Here is a 21,306-nt window from a genome sequence, read left to right on the forward strand (position 1 = left end):
ATCTATAGAGTCTGAAGGTGTAGTAAATGTTCTACACAATGGTCTTTATCCCATCTCATTTGGACACCCCAGTCCATCAGCTAATCAAATGAAATGACTTGAATCCAGGCTGAATGCAGAAACAGAATCAAGATAAGGGGCCATTCAGAATTTTTAATGTTTTAAAATTTCGATGTTTTTTCCAAATTGTGGGTGGGTGGGTCAAGCTCAATAATTGAAAATCGAAATTCACTTTCCATGGAAAAAGATAAAAAAAGGAAAAGAAAGATAGATCTTTTGACTTGCCTGAACTACGCGCAAGCGTTCCGATATCGCGATGCGTGTTTCTTTTCCAACTTCGTCCCCTGTATGTACTGTACATGTACGTCATGTACGTGTATATAGACCAACTGTGGCATGAGAGGGAGGTAGTTTTTCAGTAGACTTGGACACCGGGCGTTTGTAGCGGTTAGGCCGTGCAGAGGCAGCAGGGTACCAGGTGTACTAGATCGGCTCTATAACACGCCGCGGGCGTAGATTACCAATCGCTATAAAAACTGGACTATTCAACCACTGGACTCCAAGACTACGAGAACCGCAGCCTGTGATGTGATGTCTGCCCAAACCTGATGTTTTTCTTTCGCTCGTACCCCCCGCCCTGCAAACAGGGAGGGGGGGGGGGGTACAAGCGAATGTTTTTCTCAGCTACCTCACGTGACAGGCATACCCTCGTATGTCACAATGTCATCCACCTCATCCAGAAAACGACAAAACCACGGTCATCTTTGTCGCTTCCAAAACTGCAACCTGTCATTCCCAACAGCATATCAGCTGGCAAAACACAAGAAAACTGAAGTTCACCTGCCCAGTGCAAAAGAGGAAGACCGACAACTTCACGCCATCACTGAACTAGACACACATGTACAGGGGTATACATGTTCATGTTCAAGTATATGTACATGCAAGTGCATGTACATGTACATGTACATGTTCAGTTTTTTATTAATCGAAATTAGGGGTGGGTGGGTGGGTGGGTCAAAATAATTTGGAAAAAAAGTCGAAATTTTAAAACATTGAAAATTCTGAATGGCCCCTAACCAATCAATTATCAACCTGTTACTTTCATCCCCGGATACGTACCTAAACAAGTGTTGTGTAACGCGCCTAAGTGGGCTCTTTATGCCATCGACTTGCGCTATTTCCCCTGTGCATGTTGGGCTTGTTTTGGGCGCCTAGTTACAAGTGAAGCCATGCTATTAGCGTTGCAAGTTTGTCGCTGAAGCAGTACGTTCGCCTGTCAAAAAAACCGGTACATTCTGCCGTATTTCCCGTGGATCTTACGGTCGTACTGGGGGAGGGGAAACCTAGGAGGATATTCCAGGTACCATGTCGACCAAAGTGATCTATTTCACGGTGGATGACAGGCAAGAACAAGCGGAATTCCGTTCCGATTTTCCGGCGGATGATATCAAACTTCAAAGGTATGTGTGAGGACCGCGATGGTGTGTGTTTACCGCGCCGTGTGTGTACGGCCGGTTGTGCTGCGCTGGAACGTTGCGCTGTGTATTGTCCATGGTTTGTTTTCATCGTGCAACACTACACTAGCTAGTTTTTGTTTATTCGGCATACCTGGAGCAGTTTTTTCCCCCCTGAAACCATTACAAATTCCTACCTTCCTCTATTGATGAACATTTCCAGAAGGGGGGATGAAGTAATTGCCAATTCGTTGAGTGAAAATTAGTGTGATTTGCTTTAAATTTTTAAAAAAGAAAGTCAAAAACATCGCACAAATATATTAAACATCGCGCACATAATGAAAAACATCGCACACTTATATTGAACATCGCACATAAATGTAAAAGATAACAAACACATATTGAACATCAAACATATATGTTGTGAAACATTGAATTTCGCAACGTTTGACACGCCATATTATGTAGGGCAGGCTCTCCAAAATGGTGTGTTCCAACCCGAGTTGCCTATATGGTTGGTCGGGTTGGTCTTAGGACGAGTGTTCACGTCATGCCACACACATCAACTCAAAATGTGCATATTTAAATCCATGTTTGACTTTTTCAACATGCCGCCAGAGGGCGCTCTAACATTTGATAACGTCACCTGTAAATTTGTTGTACAGTACTGCCTAGGCAGACACTCACATCGTTGAAAGCAAGTTCGCATCTTCTGCCAATTTCAAATTATAAGGCACTTCCGGTTTCGGCCGGAAGGAAGGATCAAGTGATTTTGCACTTAATACCAAAAATGAAGACCCTGCAATATTGTATCGATTGCCATAAAAAACAAAATCAAATCTTTAGCATTTGATTTTATATTGATTTTCAAAGATTAAATCTAGAAATCTTTGATTGCTTGCAATATGATACTTGATGACGTCATTGTGACGTTATTACCAGAAATTTCAAGAGCTATTTCAACTGTGCCCAATCTTGATTATATCTATCACGGTTGATTTTTGAAGGTTTAAAGGTCTTTTTATTGTAACTTCCGATCTGATGACGTAATCAATTTTTTTCGCGCATATGTCTTGTCTGCTTTAAGGTCATCATGTACATTAATTTTGAAGCGAATACCGCAAACTTCGCCACAGACATCAAGTGAAAATGCGTTTTTGACGTTTTTTAACCTGCCGCTAGAGGGCACTCTGACAATTGATGACATCACCTGTAATATATTTCTGAAGTACAGCCTAGGCAGACACTCACATCTTTGAAAGCAAGTTCGTATTTTCTGCCAATTTTAAAAACTAAGGTACTTCCGGTTTTAACCGGAAGGAAGTGTCACATGATAGAAACTGATGGTGGTCAAAAGGTGAAAAGTAAAAGTTAAACAGAAGGACAATATTAATCTTAGGGTTTAACACTTTTGGAATAAATTTAGAATTATGAGCTTTTAAGAAAACAAATTGAAGTGATAGCTGATAAGGACTGTATTAAAGCAAGCCCGACTAAATCTAGAATCCATCAGCGGTAGGTAGATACATCTTCGCGTTGTACTGAATAAGGATAAGATTTGTTGGGTGTATAGCCAGTATGAATTAACATGCAATACTGGCCTGAGTTTGACAGGCTAGGAAAGCAACATGTGATGGTGTGCCAACGTGTGTTCACGGTGGCCATTAAGTTAGCGCGCATGCAAATGAAAGGTAAACCTAGTTACACATAGCAAAAAAAGTGATCTAAGGTTTCGCACCCTAATTTCTGTAAAACTTTTTTTTGCTGGATAAGTTACATTAAAAGTGAGGAAAGTATCGTTGATTGTTCAGAGCACATTTAATGAGCACATTCAGGCTAAATTAATGCTTATTGTTTAATTTCTAAGCGATTCGGCTTAAAAATGTATAATAATCTTACGACACTCTTATTTCGATGAATTGTTCGAGTTTCGTGAAACAAAAGTCGGTGTATATTTACTCAATTTTCTAAGTGAGAATCTGTTTTTGTTTTCAAATTATGGTTCCTTGATTTATTACAAGCATACAAAATTAAGCAAAATTAAGAGTGAACCATATACAGTGATCTCAGGTTCAAGTCCCTTGAACCATTGGAAAGGCTAGTGGTTTGGTAACCTGTTGAACTTTCAGCTATGACTTTCTTGTATCGGTGGTGCCACATATGGTACCGAGACTGAAACACGGATGTGTGTGCAATAAATCATGTTGAACAAAAAACAAATCAACATGCCACGGATGTCACAGAGGCAAAGTGAACTGATCCCGGATCCAGGAACATTCACTGAAGGGGCTTTCACACTAGACGAATTCCCCGGCAATTCCCCGGGAAATTGCCGGGGAATTTCGGTCGGTCTGTTCACGCTACAAAAAAATCCCCGGGGAATTCCCGGGGAAAAAGCTTTTCCCCGGGATTTTTTTACCCCTGCTCGGAAGTAGGGTTAAAGGAGAAATCCCAACCACATCATATCCCTCAGTGATCTGTCCTTGGAACTAAAGACAGTTGTCTGTAGATCAGCACTCTCCATGCTTGACTGCTAAGCAAGATATATCAAGATTTATTGAATAAATGTATATGATCGAATGAGTGTAATCTTAGATTGGTTCTAGGGGTAGTTAAATATCCATGTAGAGAATTAAGTGTAAAACGAATTAATCTTCAAAATAATAGACAGTACAGTCATTTAAAAGGTCTACTCAACATAAGAAATAACATTGTTCTGTGATCGAAATGTATCTTAAGAACTGAACAATCTTCTGAGAGAACAAATGTTGAATCTTCAGGTAGCTGTTTGAATAGTCTGGACAATAATGTAAAGCTGCCTTCAACTGATTAAAGTGGGACAATTGCACTGGTGTTCAGGAGATGTCCTACAATGGTCCATTGTTTTATTTTTTTTTATGAATTCAAGAATATCCCTCGATTGACAACGAATGTCTTTTTTTTAGTATTTGCAAATAATTCAACATCAAAACATTTTCAAAAAGACAAGAGACAAAGTTTGAAATGTGAAAGTTACTCTGACTTTGAACCAAACTGAATGCACTGAATTACAACTTGTGATAGTTATGCATATTGAACTATTTGAATTCTGAAATTAGAAATATAAAAAAAAATTGAGATTTTGTTTATAAATCAATTTTTTTCATGCCAAAGGTTGATTAGAATAAGAAACACTGATTTCAAATATATTTGGAAATGAGTAGTGATATGATTTCCCTTTAAAGCGTTGATAAGCCAACACTATAAACAGCACCAACGCTATAAACAGCACCAATGCTATAAATTGGATATATAATATATCCAATTTATTTGTACTACACAGGGTAACTTCCTATTTGTAATTTTATATGTATATTTTTATAACAGAATTATATGATGCTTGTTTCTATGGCTAGATTTCTGTGGACAGCCAGCTTTTGTAGTTGGGCCTGATATCACCTTAAATTGTTTGTTTTTCAAAAATTGAATTGTTTGTAGCTCACTTTGTTGTTGATTTTGTCATCCATTTCATGTTAAAATAGTCCCACAGGATACCAAATGGTAATGAAACATTCACTGGAATTGTTTATCTTGGGGTATCGTTAGAGTGTCTCGAAGACAACTCAAATTGAAGTGACCAGTTTTATACGATTCCAATTGTAGTGACCAAGGTATGTTTTATACAACTCAAATTAAAGTGACCATGGTATGTTTTATACAACTCAAATTAAAGTGACCGTGGTATGTTTTATACAACTCAAATTAAAGTGACCATGGTATGTTTTATACAACTCAAATTAAAGTGACCATGGTATGTTTTATACAACTCAAATTAAAGTGACCAAGGTATGTTTTATACAATTCAAATTAAAGTGAAAATGGTTTGTTTTATACAATTCAAATTAGAGTGAAAATGGTTTGTTTTATACAATTCAAATTAGAGTGAAAATGGTTTGTTTTATACAATTCATATTAAAGTGACCATGGTATGATTTCTTTATAAAGTACACACCACGTTTCTGTGTTAATATCCGGATTCAACTCACTTCTTGTTATTATGAGCATTGCTTAAAATGAACATGAAAAAATGAAGTCACTGTATTGACATAACTTAGAATTAATAAACGAAATCAGTCGAAAATTGTAAGAAAGATGGACCTTAGTTTAGAGATATCAGAAAATTGTGCACTATTAAAGACACTGCAATTTTGTAATACTGGTTTTGATTACGTCACTTAGGAGCACACATCAACTTGGTGTAAAATCTATTACCTGATGGTTTTTGTATGAAAACATGCTGTGTTAGTTTTAAATTCTAATCGGTCTCTGTATATATTTTGTTTCATGAATATAGCCAAAGTATTTTTGTTTTGTTTCAGTTTCTAACTCAGTTTATGCACCTATCATCTTTACTCATAACAGTACCTTTTTAAACAATGGTTTTAAAAGTTGTGATACAAGTACAATCAACTAGCATTGCTTCGTATTAAATCTCTCTACCAGACAGTACTTTTCTACAATGTGTTTTGTAATTTACCACCAGCAGTTAATATAAGCCTAATCCGTATAGGGAAACAGATGGATGATTGACCCCACAGCTCAAATACAAACAATTTCCATTGTCTTTTTCAAAATAATATTGGCATTTATCTTGAACATTGATCAATCAAAATGCTTGAAGTTACTTTTTATTGAACATGTTAAACAATTTTATAGACATCATGGGGCATCCATCTTGTAGTTCTCCCATTGAAATCAGTGTAACCAGAGTGAGGCTGGAAGGGTAATTAGTCTGGTCCATGGTATAGATTTGAATCTGTATTCATGACTAATAATGCACACGGGGGATCTGACAAAGATGGTTTCAGCATGATAAAGCTCTGTTATACAAGTTTTTATAGGTATATAGGACTATCATTTGACTGTTTCACTCTTCAAAGTTGGCGGTAATGGAGCCTTTACTTATCTTGATTGTAAGTGGTGAAATTAGACATGATGCATTGGCTGAAATATTTTTGGATCATGTTCATGTAGTTTTATTTACATAAAACATTGGTTTAAACACGGAGGAAGGTTTCCTAAAGCAGTCTCATTCCCGGGAGATGGGATGTGTGTTGAAGAGGAAAATACAAACCAAAGTAATCAAACAAACATAGTACATGTTTAGCGATGGATTGTGTCTACACACTGCTCAGAACTGCCTATGAAACGTCAATTAAAAAGCGTCTTAATATAAAACAAATAAAAAAAACAAGTACCCGGCCAAATAAACCAAATCAAAGAAATACCATGGTAATTGTTTGTGGCTTTGTGCATTGTTTGTGATTTTTTCTTGGAAATTAATGTCAAACGTGATGAATCTGGGTTAGTGATAAAGTGGATGATATCATCGTTTAAGAAGTTAAAAGGAACAGAATCATACAGCAGGGGCAACAACAACAATCGCCCTTTTATTTGTGATCTCAGATTTCTAAGCAATGTTTACCCGAATTGACGCACGATGTGTGGTATTGTCGAGTACTATTATGATGTCCTTGGTAAATAAACGACGAGTCATTCGTACTTGTAGAATGTAGGCTACTGTAATAAAATATTGCGTATTGTAATTAGGGGAATGTGTTGCAAGGCGTGAATTTAGGATTTCTACAAACCAGCCCAAGGACCAGTTTTCCCATCCATTGTCCTCACTCCAATAGCCGTGTACTGTGGATCAACTCTATATATTCGAATGACCATTATGTAATTTCACTAAACATATTGATAATTTATCTCTTTCCAATGCATTATTATATCATGTACAATTTGAAGTTAAATAAATATATTATCTTTGTTTCATGTTAAAGAGCAGCTGTCAAAAACCAATTTTGTCCGCCTGCTGTGTCTTTCTTATTTTTCTTAAGGAATTCCCCAATTGTTATTGTGTGAAATGTTTTGAATTAGTCCTGGTGGTATATTTCCGCCAAACGAATCCACGTACTTTTCTGCCGGCAGGCGCTCTCTGGCAAGAATTTTATACTGATGGCGACGAACACATTGTCCTAGTTGATTCAATTCACCCCTTTTGCCTGCAGAGGTGGGGTGAGGGAGAAGAGGGGGTGGGGGGGGGGGAGCCACATAAACCGATACACTGCACAATACCTCACCCAAACTGACGTTTGATTTGGCACTACAAAAAGTTTGTTCGGGCCAGACCCATGGTCAGTTGTGATAATGGATCTCCGGGACTCGATAAATGGCTGCAGTAAAGAGTGACAGAGTGACGCACAGGAACTGGCAACTCTGCGACATTGAACCGTGTCAACAGATGACGTAGGGCGTACTTGCATTTGTGCCTTTCTTTGTTGGATGCTTATAATACTTGTATTTTTGTTTTAAATTTGGCTAATCCTTATTTTTCCTTATGAAGGGTTAAACAAACTTATAATTTTCACTTTTGTGTATGAAAAGAACAGCACAAGTACAAAGCCGCGTGTTATAAATACTGCTTTATGTGTTAACAGCTGGTAAAGGCAACCAAAAGAAAAGAAAAAAAGATAGAAAAAAGAACTGGGACAAGCACACAAAAGGAAAGGAAACAAATTGAAACCTTTTTCTGGTCCAGTTGAACCCGGATGTACATCATGACCCTGGGCAATTTGTTCTCCTGGACAGCTGGTCTCGGGTTGTACTTGTACAAGTTATCCTGGATCTTGGATCCTGGATCCTGGATCCTGTACACTATCTTGGAGATCAGGTCGCGCCCTTTCTCTAAGCTCTCCTCCGTATGGTATTCAGCTCGACTTGACGCATAAAACATCCTTCGTGACACAGTCCTTGACCAAGTAAAGGCCGTATAGGGCTATTATAACTGTGGGTAAAGACAAATACATGTAGGCATTAAACACAATGAGAAGAATGGGGGTCGGGGGGGGGGGTGTCATTTTAAAACCAAGACCCAAGTTGACTCTAAGGCCCATGTCACACGAGGCAATTTACAGGCAACCAGTCCCAGGCAATCTCCAAGAAGAAAAGGCATTCACATTTCAATGTTCACATATTTTTCTTAGGGATCATAAGACATTGTTTGAAAAAATACTCGAAGTGGTCCTGTAGCATGCACTGCAGTTGGTTGCCTCCAAGTTGCCTGGAAAAAGTGCCTAGTGTGACAAGTCCCTAAGAAACTTCAATCAATCGATTTGTATTTCATTCTGTAACAGCTAGATAATGGAATTGGAACTTTTAAAACAGAAGGAAACCAAAACCTATTTATGAATCACAATTTCCCAGTTAAATGATTAAGCCTATACTGATGACTTCTTGGCAAGAGAGTCAGTGGGCTTTAGTGTCTTCAGTTCTTTAATACCTAACATAACAATAAATAATAAAATAAAAATAATAATAATAACAACAGGAAAGTACACTCGCGCCCCACCTTTTTTCAAGTTTTAAGAAAAAGTATAAGAATCTTGGAAGGTGAACCTCTTTAACATTGGTCAATTGTTAATTATTTGTAGCCATAATGGTTTACCAGTTTCATAAAAAAGACACAATTTTTAATGAAAAGTGTCAAGACCAAGCTGCATTTGATTGACCAAACATAACAATTACACTAGAGATTTGACCTCATTCAGATGGCGTGTGAAGAAACGAACGAGGATCCACTCGTATCGACTGAAGTATGCAGCAAATGAACATGCAAACACTGTTGAGCGACAAGGTCATGTTGAACAATATACTACCATATTTGATATCTTGGATTTTAAGTGAGTTTTTAAATGCTTCAGCCAGCCAGGTGTTTGTTGATTATTATTACTGTGGGAATTGAGGAACGTCCGCAGCCCCTCCCTTCTGACATTTTGCATAAGTCATGGCGGTGTGGTTAGTCACCCCTGTAATTGACTTCAGATAGCAGCCTGGCAGCGCAAGTTTTGATTTTTGCTTCATGCTCTAAGTTTTGCCTGCTTCAAGCTTTATACTGCTATGGACTCGATTTTAAAGCCATTTTGAATACGTAACTTTCTTTGGCACTACGGTTTTTTATGGTTTAACTTTTCGAATTGTTTTTCAATAGTTCTTTATCACTGAGTTCATCTGGGTTTAGTTAAATAATAGTTTAACAGTGTGTTATAGTCATGTTCAATAGGGAAACAAGCAGACAAATTCTTGTGATTGAACGCCATAGTCTTGAAAGGAGTTTTTGTTGTCAACAACCACATACAAATTATTTCGTGCCGGATGCCGGAAAAGGGGTGTTTGGCTTTCCGGTCACACACCCTGACCCCTAGACAACACATGCCCACACATACAAAACTTGGGGCACACCTGACCCTTATCATTATTGGGCAACACATGCCCACACACACACAACTTCGGGCACTTACCCCCAATTATGTGGCTAACAACGTGCCCAAAGTTAAGATTTACCATTGATAATCATAAATGTGCCCACTCATACTTGAACAATGCACTTGGGACACACATACCAGATCCGTGAGAATGTTTTAACGATACATATATGTGTTGAGACTTGAAACACTATTATGTAATTGTTCGCACGTCCACACTGTTATTTACAGTGTTGAGGAATAGGATTTTCCTTAAAAGTTAAATGTATAGAACAAAGGAATGTCCACAGAGTAACTGCAATACAGAGCTGTGTGAGGGTGTACGCCGATTAGTCCAGATTTTCACATTCATGCGGCACTACTATTCCGTATCATTGAATGTAGTAAGACAAGTTAAAATTAGTTAGAAACTTCACATTGCCAACGTTTGCCCGGTTTTGATGTGGTTGGTAAAATTATTCCCGAAGTAATAATTGCTAATTTCACATTGTGTGACATTTTCATTCTGAAAGTTTACCAAGTGTGCCCTCTTTTGGATTTCGGATTACAAGAAGTCTTGATTTTAAGATTTCTAGAAAAATCCACGGTGGGAACCTGTCCCAAATATTGCAGTGTGTCCTTGAATATTCTTCACATCTTAAGTCAACAATGTACGTTGGAAAGAGATCGCCGCTTTTTATTTAGTGAGATCAGTTGACTGCGTGGCCTGGCACGTACGAGAGGCTTCTGCTATTCAGCCTTGAACCAAACCATATCCTGGTATGTCGTCACGGTTTCGATCCAACTCGGACCCAAACCAACTCGGACCCAAGCCAACTCGGACCCATGCCAACTCGGACCCACTACCAACTCGGACCCACGACCAACTTGGAACCACTACCAACTCGGACCCACAACCAACTCGGACCCACTACCAACTCGGACCCATGCATGACCAACTCGGACCCATCGTTTTCAATCATTCGACATCGTTTTCAATCATTCATTTCATAAAGTTTGTCCACTTCTCATCTGTTATTACAGTGATGCTGTTTAGTATAAATTTTCATTGTAATTGTAAGGTAAATTATCTCATATCTGTCATGTCTGTATTGCAGCAGTATAACATTTTTGTCGTTGTAAAGCGCATTAAAATGCTATTTTGAAATGCGCTTTAAAAGTGTAATTAATTATTTATTATTTTTATTTGTTTCCATTAAAACATATTATGCTTTAAAAGTTTAACCAATTATTTATTTTCATTCAAACATATTTATTGACATCGTTTACACCATCTTGCTAAATTTAACAGCAATTTATTTCATTTTTACTCCAAACTTCAACATAACGAGTATACAAATTAAGAACAGATCTTCATAGAAAAATAAAATTGGAAAGTATGGCATTAAAACAAACACTTTCAAACATAACATTATTAACTCAATAAATATAAGTAAACATTAGAAATCAATAAATAAAATAAAGGTTCCATATTAAACAAAAAAGTTAAATCAAAAGAGCATAAAAAGTTACATTTGTAATCGGATTCGTAAAAAAAACCCACAAAATTCAAAGCCAGCATGTGAATTAAAAAATGATCAAGTTTAATCCCCTACAAATAGATGCAATGTCAATCATCAAAAAGGAGTATTGGAGCTCTGGGAAGATTATCCTTCAAGGCCTTACAGGTAGCTGCCTGTATGTTCCACTATGATGTTCCACGGGGGGGGGGGGGAGTTAAATCAAAAAATTATTAAAAGTTAAACAGATTCATAAAAACCCCACAAAATTCAAAGCCAGCATGTGAATTAAAAAAACCCAAACAATTACATGAAATGAAAGGCTCAAATAGTTATTTTAAATTAATAACTTCCTCACTGAAACAAAATGTGCCACTTAAAACCACTTGTTACACGACACAAAGGCCTGCAAAAACAAACAAGTAATTTATTTTTTACTGAAAATTATAATCTGAAAAAAAGTAAGACTGCTGCAAACTGCTTACTGACTGGATGGACCTGAAATATATAAATCTAAAAATTAATGTGGCCTGACGTTGCGAACTTAGCAAGTTCTGCTAAGTTCGCAACGTCAGGCCACATTAATTTTTAGAAAATTATAATCCTTTGATTTTCGTTTGGAAAAGAAAATCGAGATTTTGAAAAAGCACGTATATATCAAGTTGTACAAATGACATACGATATGCCTAACCTATACTATACGCTATTAATACCTCTTGGTTTAGCTTCACAGGTCACGGTTTCAAAAAGCTAAGCACGTTTAGTTTCATGACGTTCAAAACAATAAGCGTTTAGCAACAGTATTTACTGTACGCATCATAAAATACCGCTCCACACAGCGGCAATACAAGAAAACAACAAAACTAAAAGCCCCATTCTGCCCAATGTAGTTACAGAATATCTTCACTTTATAAGCACTAGCATTAAGATCACCTAAAAAATATAATCTCTAAAACTAATGATTGAGTCATTGTTGGGTCCGAGTTGGTCGTGCTTTGGTCCGAGTTGGTAGTGGTACCGAGTTGGTCGTGGGTCCGAGTTGGCGTGGGTCCGAGTTGGCATGGGTCCGACTTGGCATGGGTCCGACTTGGTTTGGGTCCGAGTTGACATGATACCGTCGTCACTCCTCGTTTAGCCAATCAGATTGTAGAATGGACAAGTTGTTTATTGTATTTAAGTCGTCGCCGAAGCTGGGGAGACCAACTTCAGAAACGTCAGCGAGGGGAGCAAGAGAGGACCACCTGGTTTCGAAAGAATATCTCAAACAGGTAAAGCAAACTTTCTGCGCGTTGATACTTTTGTATCTCAACGTTTTATCTTTTACAGGTTTGATTCGTTGGGTATAAATTATGCAGCGCAAAGTCTGTTATTTAAATACAAATTAAATACGTTTAATAATTGTTTTGTTCTTGCCTCCCTTTTAGCTTGGTATGTTATGAAGAGACAGTTTTAATTCTGAAGCCTAATTGGTATGACCACCGATTTTGTAATTATATGGAGTACGCCCTACACGAATCAGTCGTCCTTCTTTGAATTCCTTTACAGTTTGGAATTCTTCATATTGACTTTTGTTGAATCAATTGTAAATTTGTCATTCTTTTCTGAAGTAAGACTAACCGATCTAGCGTATCTGTGGTAAAAAGGAGAAGGCAAAGACAAAAAATGATTCTTAGTTATTATTCACTTTCTTGTTTCACCTTACATAACATACTTTGCAAGATATTGAATAGATTAGATTAGTGGTGGTGCAGGTGACATGACCCCTTGTCTTATGGGTATTACCACCGGTATGGCTGGTGAAGGAGTCCGATTCTCTGATGTGTTGTCTACATTTGGAGGTGTTGGAACACCTGACAGTTCCCTGTGGCAAAGGGGGATTAGCATTAATTGGGGGGGGGGGGGGGGGCTGGCAGGACGCGTATTTTTTATCGAGATCTGAGACTGGGTGTCCATCTGTAGGCAACCATGTTGTTAGTTAAATGTTGTTAAATGTTGGTGGTGGTGTTGTTGTTGTTGTTGTTGTTGTTGTTGCAGCTGCTGCTGCCAGAACTTCATCAGTTTGTTTGTCATTTCTGGTTTATTTGTAGAACTGAAGATGAAGACCGCCCTTTTTGTGGTTTGTTGTATACTGGCTGTGGAATCAATTCAAGGTCAGTTACGCTAATAAGACTCCCACAAATTACTTTCCACTACTTGCTTCCCATTTGTGTCCCTTTACTTGATTTTTTATCCGGCTTTAAATATATTCCTAACCAAAAATATGAACCTCAAATAATATAATAATCTTTGAATGGAGACTTTAAAAGCTTGAAAATGGCGTCTTCTTAACACGCTAGTAAAATCGTAGACATCGCAGTGGCTTCTGAAGCTATTAAGGTTGGGGAAGGACCATCATCATCGTACCTTTAGTTTGGCATACATGAACATGGGTTGGAGTACGAGCGGGCCGACAAAAAACGTCTGAGAGTTTTCTACATGAAAAGCATAAATATGTAATAAAGAGGTTAACATTAATGTCTGGTTACATCTAATGCAGGTCACATTTGGTCGGCTTGGTATGACCGCGATAACCCATCAGGTACGGGAGACTGGGAGACACTGCGTGATCAAAAGGTAACTGTTCCTAGGTAGGCCTATTGCTCGTCTCTTTGACACTAGGTGAACATGGCATACTTCACTGACCCAGCACCGCCGCACGATTGATTCACCTTGTCATTTCGTTTTGCCCTGTCGGCTTGAAATTATTATTTGTTATGTACAAACGTGCAGCTCCGTGGATCTGTTGAATTCTTATGAGATTTAAAATCTTTAATCCATAATGGCGAGACGAGTGCTGTTCATACCCACCTGGGAAGTAGCCGTCTCAGCAAAACCAATAAGTACATGTATATACATAACTCTCTCACAATTATGAATTTACTCCGTTCTTCAAGATGAGCCCATATCCCATAGCATTTCACATCAATTAAAAGGATCAACTTAGGGAAAAAAGCTACTCCCAAATTTTGTTCAGCCTTTTGTGTAGTTATCCAGGTGCAAACAGTTATAGTAATTAGTTTGACAACTAGATTCAGTTATTTTAGACCTTAATTTTGAAACACTCCATAAGGACAATTATGATTATTGTCTAACAGTAACGAGTCTGAATAAAAGTCAACTTCACAAATTAATGTAAAGCATTAATAATAATAAAAAGGCATTCTTCCTGCAGCTAAAGTACACGGATTCCTCCCAAGGATTTTGCTTGAACCCTTCCCCGGAGGTTTAAGTTATTTTCAAGTTGGGATTTTTAGTTTTTCATTAGTCTTTTTTCCTTCTAGAAACTAGGCTACGTCTGTGGCGGCTGTAAACCGATCGCTGCGGAATGCCGGGTGAAGGGATCTGCAAGCGTGTTCACCCGTTGGACTGGATCGGCGCCGGATACCCTGGACGTTCATTGCTTACCGACAGAGGGCGTGGTGTGCAAAAACACTGACCAATCCTCATGCGCCTCGTGCAGTGACTACGAGATCAGATATCTGTGTCCGTCTACAGGTGGGTGTTTATTATTTGCACAATGTACAATACCGCGAATGTAGGCAAGTTCAGCGTGATTACCTTTGCCATGTTGGGGCTGCAAACGAAACCCAAATAAATAAATAAAAGTTCAATGATAACTTGTTAGTCTACAGGGCTTTATGTGGAGATAGTGCATGAGGACCAGCCTCACGGATTGTTTTGTGCGCATGTGTCAGACCTTGCGAGGATGGGCGTGACGCAGACCCGGATTTGCACAAATAGTAGATGCACTAATTTTGATCATTTTGTCTCCCTTTTGTTTTTAGCCTCTACCTGGACGCAATTCAAGGACAGAGATAATCCTTCTGGGTCCGGGGACTGGGAAAACGTATGGGGGTTTAGGGTGAGCTTGCATTAAGATAAATAGTATGCAATAAGAAGCTAAATGTACTTTTATGAAAATCCTGCACCAAGTCGGAAAGTCTAGTAACTTGGCCGGAGTCAATAACGACAAATGTTTAAATGAGATTCATTTTAAAAATTGGTTTGCAGAACTATAATGGCGACAACATCTGCAATGGCATTCGCCCAATGTGTACCCAATGCCGTGACATATCTAACCTAAACGCCTACTACACTACTGGAGATGCATTCGATACCGGTTACGATTGCAACTGGGACACCGGTCTAGTCTGTACTACAGAGGTGAACACAGAAGTATGCAAGGATTACGATGTCAGGTTCAAGTGCCCAAACATAGGTAAGTGTGAAAATGTCAGCAAAATGGGTTCGTGAGCAATCTGAAGCCCCGTCAGAAAAATTAAATGATTATTAAATTGCCCCCAGGTTGGTCACCACTTTTGCCTTTAACTACTATGACCCTTTGTCTCACATGGTGTGCCTACCATTTTGTTTCACCATTTGTCACGTGACTAGGTACCTGGACATCATCGGCACGATGGACGTCCTGGAAGAACCGAGACAATCCCTACCTTACCGGTGACTGGGAGCACGTGGGACCCTCTGGACTCAACCCGGTAAGTATCCCAGACTGGAGTTTATGCTTGTGGTTCCTGCCGGCTTCGAAGGTGGAGATCAACCTGCTTAAATCTTTGCTCAGTCCCATAGCCGGATTTTGGTTCTTTATTCTTACTGAAATGCACGGTTGCGCAACAGCAAAGGCAACAATTCCGAACTACAAAAACAAGTTTTATGATTCATTTACATGTCCTGTAGAAACTGTCGCTCTTGCCACAAGGACTGTCTCTTAGATTAGTTTATTTCAACTTCTACATTTAGTTTGAGTTTGCTTTGATACCACTTGCAATGCCTATGGAACTTCGTGACAGCTTGACTGTGCCCTTCTAGAGATAAACTGTCCTATCATGATCTCTTACTTTGTCAAATTCCTCAATTTTGTCAACCCAGTGTTCCAGTAAAGAGCCAATTGACATCCAATGCCGCGTCCGGGGAACCAATCAGAACTGGAGCGACTCCGGTCAAGAGTTCAAAACTAAATGTACTCCCTCTGAGGGACTCGTCTGCCTCAATGCTGACCAAACTTCCGGACAGTCCTGCTTTGACTACGAGGTTCGCTTCTTGTGTCCTTAGTACGCCTCAAAATTATCCATTGGTTTGGTACCGTTACTTTGTACAGACCAATGAGCCGACACTGCCCTTCTTGCAACTGTGTGGGACGTTGGAGTGGGTCAGATTGTTGGAAGGTGTTGAGGGTTTGACATTTTTGCTACAGCTAGACGCAATAATGCTTCGATTAAGAAATATAAAACAGTTACAGGCCATTTATAGTATAAGGTCTTATTAACCTTATTTTAAACATTATGTAACAGGTGAAATATTTGAAGCATATTTCAATCATATCTTTTTTGGCACCTTTGCTTTTCCTATCTCTTTTGAAAGTTTTATTAATATTTTACATCCCAATAGTCGGTACGCGGGATTGCTTTTTCACAAGTTTTGGATTGTTTTCATATTTTCCAAGTATTGAAATTATTATTATCTACATTGTTTTATGTACATGTTATATTTTTGTTCATTTATTAAGAACCACCATGAGAAACTTTGTCCTTTGGCCCTGGGTGGGTCAACCACACATTCCAAGTTTCTGGAAAAGTAATTACCTCCAGGCAGGAGGCCTGACTACATGTACCTTATTATTATTCATTAGATAGACTCTAGCTTTTCTACACTAGTTACTTTGTTCATTATCACCTCTTTAGCAATGACTGTCTATTCATAATCCCTACTATGTGGTCTGCCCAGGAATGTGAGGCACTGGCCAACATCCTGTGGTATAAGCTTTGTTCAGTTTTGTATTAGCCACCATCAAGAGCACACGCATGTTGTAAAGTCTTGCGATTTAAAGAAAGTTTCACAGCGCTGGCTGCGCTTTGCTGCCATGCGGCCACTGATGAGGAATAAAAACAGAACATTTTTCATCTAAACTTGAAGATCCTCAGTGTTGTCCCCCGTCACAATTATCTCACTCTTTAGAGCTGGTGGCGAAAAATTGTTGGACAGTTTAGTTTTATATGATTAAGTTTTGTCATTGGGAATTCGGGGACTTTTGGGGATGCATTACAGAGAAAAGCTTCATTTAAGACCATAATTTACTAGTCAGAGTTAAATCACAAGAATGCAAAGTAATTTTGATAACACTGAGATCGTACTGCGCAATATTGCTTGATACTGCATGGTCTATTTGAATACTTGGAAAAAGCCACAAAATAATCTACTAACACGAGGTTCGGTTTCCGTGCTATTGGGTGGTGGTTTCGTAATTTTGGATTGGACTGACTGTTCACTATAATGGCAATAAATTGAATCCGATATTTACGTTAAGTTTGTTTTGTGTAGTTTCATTGTTTTCTATTAGACAAAATTCACCCATATCCCGACGCATGCATTTTGCTGTATGGGAAATCTTTAATTTTGTGTAGACCTTGGCGTGTGTGATAGCATGTACAAATACAAGCTTGAGTGAGACCTAACGGGGAGTGACGGGACCACAGCCCAGGCCAAAGTCACGGTTTCGAAAAAGGACCACAATTCGCATCGATACATGCAACTAATTTAGCAGAACTCTCTTCTCCAGTAATGAATGATTTCAGTGTGGAAACCGTCTCGCGGCATTAAACTCTATGCAATAAGGACCTTAAACTTCGATTGACTTTAGTTAATTTGTACAGCATTCCCAAAAATGCATGGTTGTGGTCTGTAGAATAAAAGTCTCCTTGTACGTCTACCTTCGTACTTGTACCAGTACTGAAGTCTTCGGTCAATACTCAGCAAAATATATTTTTGGGGTGATTGAATGTGTTTTCCCCAATCATCACAGTGATGCTCCACCGTATCTTGATTAGCCACGCTGTTTTTGTATTAATCACCGGTAGAGGGCGCAACATCGACTATTTTGTAGGCTGACTCGGAGGGACTGGGCAAGTTTATGAATCTTGATCCAAACAAACCAAAAACGTTCCAGATGTTTGTGTGATACAGATATCTCTTCTCCAGTAATTCATGTTGCGATACCAACGACTACGTTAACAAAATGACCATCGCCAATCAAGACTATTCCACCGTTGTGTGGCAATCTTAATAAAGTCCGGAGTTGATACGGAAAAATGGTAGAATGTGTACAAACAAAGTCTACTTAAGGTTGTTAAGTACATGACCAGTATAAAACGACACAGTGAGTGGTAATCTACACAGGCAAAACCAACAGACCAGAATTTTGACTTAATGCTAAGTTTTCTTTCAAAGAGCCCACAGAGCTATCTTCTACTGAAATGGGTATTTCAGTTGACCGGATATCTGACCCACCTCTGTTGCTCTTACATGCCACCAGACACCAATAATGTTAATGTTACTTATTAAAATAAATGTTAGAAGGATCGATTGTGGTATCTTTAATTGTTTGTAGCCCTAGCCATTGTACAAAACTTTGTGGACTGTTTAATTAAGTGTTCAGTAGGTTTAAATCTGTGTGAGACATAGGCCTAGTCTGTGCTGTTTTGTAAGGCAGAGAGGTAGAACGTCAGCCACCCCCAGTCCCCCCCCCCCCCCCATGAAATTTCTCATTCCCAGGAACCTGTTTGGGCTCATCCTTGTTTTCCATTAACTTAATGCGGGGTTTAAAAAAAGACAAGAAAACAAAAAACAATTTTGAAAGTGCATAAAAAAGAAGTACAGAACCACATGTTGTTGATTACCGCATTATGTGCAAACAGCTGGTTAAAGCAGCCAACATACAAAAACCAGAACCGGGACACGGAGACACACAAAAAGGGGAAAAAAAGTCAAACCTTTTTCATTCCTTAAAGTTGAACCCGGATGATGTGCATGACGTCTTTTTGGAAGTTCGTCTACCTGTGCAGTCCCCAGAGTGAATGGTTGTAGGACAGCTGGTCTCGGAAGAGTTTTCGAGAAGTCTTGAAAATGGGTATACAGTTGACAACAAATTAATATTTCACGTTAGCATCAGTCTAACTATCAATCATGCCTCATTCCCACCTCTGTTCTCCGTTTGGTATTCGCTCAACTTGACGTCCAAACATAACCTTTTGACACAATCCTTATCCAATTAAAGGCCGTATTTAGAGTCAACTGTGGAGGAGGACAAATCCATGTAAACACGATAGAGGGGGGGGGGGTCTCACATTTATAAACCATGACCTGATGGTGCTTCATTGACTTAAAAAACCTTAAATCAGGGTTGCCGATTTGTATTTTAAATAGCTAGCTTAAAAGTAAAACTGAAACCTATTTCAGGAGCGGACCTAAGATGCTCTTAGTCTTTATAATTATCACCTTATGGCAGAATACACATCGTAGATACCGGTTAATGATTATTGTACACTTAAAATTTGCATACCGAGCTCTCGGTCTTGGTCGGGTGCCCGGTCCTATGGTAGTTACTACTCAGATAAACTCAATTGAGACCTCCAGTAACAAAACCGCTCGAAAACAAGACTGATGTAGCTTTAATAGTACGCCTAGATCTTCTGACCTGAACATCTGTACCATGCCAGCCAGCCTTTACTCGAAGGCTCATTTCCTTGCGTATTGTTCAAGCACACAACCAAAGAAAATCAGGTATTTTTGAACTGTTCTTTTTGCCTATTGCATTAATACGCGTTTCATTCTACTTAAGCGTAAGTGCTGCTTATGAGTAAAACCAATTTTGCTCTTATCGTGTACGTACACGAAATTTAACATGAACGTACGCGATAAGTACAGAGTCGGTGTTTATACATTCCACTCCGTGCACAGCGTAATGCTTGCAGCGATCCTGTGTGCCCTCGACTCACACAGCGCGAAGCTTACCACGAAGTCTAAGACACATGTACAAGTACATTGTACATGTACAGTACGCTATTGTATAGCGCGCAATGCATGTAGCACTCACTGCTATTGAACATGTACCGCCATGTGGCATGTACTTAGGACTCAGCCATTTTCCGTCTTCCCTTCCCCGGAGTCGATGCGAATTCCCCTCACACACCTTACCTCGCATCCGGCCCACATTGACCCCGAGCATTTAGCGAATGTGGCTCGCTAAAACCTACCCGTGTGACCCCGTACACCCCAGCGAGTGTGTCCCGCTAACCCACTGGCCGAGACCTACGGTAGCTAGAGGTCAGATTACGTCCTTCATCTCATAGTTTTACTCCATAGCATTAGTGTGCAGACTAAGTCTTGTACACAAGCATATGTACCGAGAAGTTATTCCCTTTCTACGAAAGCCCTGTAGTGCCATCAAGTATATGTTTTGTCCAAGTTCGTTTTTATGAGATATATTTTTCCCAAAGTTCGTTTTTATGAGATACATTTTGTCGAAGTTCGTTTTTATGAGATACATTTTGTCGAAGTTCGTTTTGATGAGATACATTTTGTCGAAGTTCGTTTTTATGAGATACATTTTGTCGAAGTTCGTTTTTATGAGATATATTTTACGGAGTTACGGAGTTTTATGAAGTTACGGAGCCCCTAAAGGGACATCCAAAATTATTTCCTTATCTCGTGCGCACGACATATATCTCGTGCGCACGACATAATTATCTTGTGCGCAAATCGTGCGCACGAGATATAATGTCGTGCGCACGAGATAAAAAAAATAATTTTGGATGTCCCTTTAGGGGCTCCGTAACTTCATAAAACTCCGTAACTCCGTAAAATATATCTCATAAAAACGAACTTCGACAAAATGTATCTCATAAAAACGAACTTCGAGAAAATGTATCTTATAAAAACGAACTTCGAGAAAATGTATCTCATAAAAACGAACTTCGACAAAATGTATCTCATAAAAACGAACTTCGACAAAATGTATCTCATAAAAACGAACTTTGACAAAATGTATCTCATAAAAACGAACTTCGAGAAAATATTTTATCTCATAGAAGCTTTAGAAGCTACAATCCCGGCCAAAATGGTTGGGACACTTGGAAATAACCTTAGCCTTTCACGGTCACCCACTCCCCCGCTCCCCCGGTCAATGTTGTTCTCTCCAGTTGATGGAGCACACACCGC

General features: G+C 39.0%; 1 protein-coding gene across 1 annotated transcript; it reads left to right on the forward strand.

Moving 5' to 3' along the window:
• The first annotated feature begins 1,252 nt into the window (after positions 1-1,252).
• LOC119744927 lies at positions 1,253-16,532 on the forward strand. Its single transcript, XM_038221132.1, has 9 exons — positions 1,253-1,460; positions 12,435-12,524; positions 13,344-13,406; positions 13,793-13,869; positions 14,577-14,790; positions 15,081-15,157; positions 15,307-15,514; positions 15,691-15,791; positions 16,183-16,532. Exons 1-9 carry the CDS (start codon positions 1,397-1,399, stop codon positions 16,363-16,365), a joined length of 1,077 nt encoding a protein of 358 aa, XP_038077060.1. The 5' UTR covers positions 1,253-1,396; the 3' UTR covers positions 16,366-16,532.
• Positions 16,533-21,306: the final 4,774 nt, after the last annotated feature.

The sequence above is a fragment of the Patiria miniata genome, unplaced genomic scaffold (genome assembly GCF_015706575.1).
Source record: "Patiria miniata isolate m_02_andy unplaced genomic scaffold, ASM1570657v1 HiC_scaffold_7, whole genome shotgun sequence".
NCBI classification, from domain to species: domain Eukaryota; kingdom Metazoa; phylum Echinodermata; class Asteroidea; order Valvatida; family Asterinidae; genus Patiria; species Patiria miniata.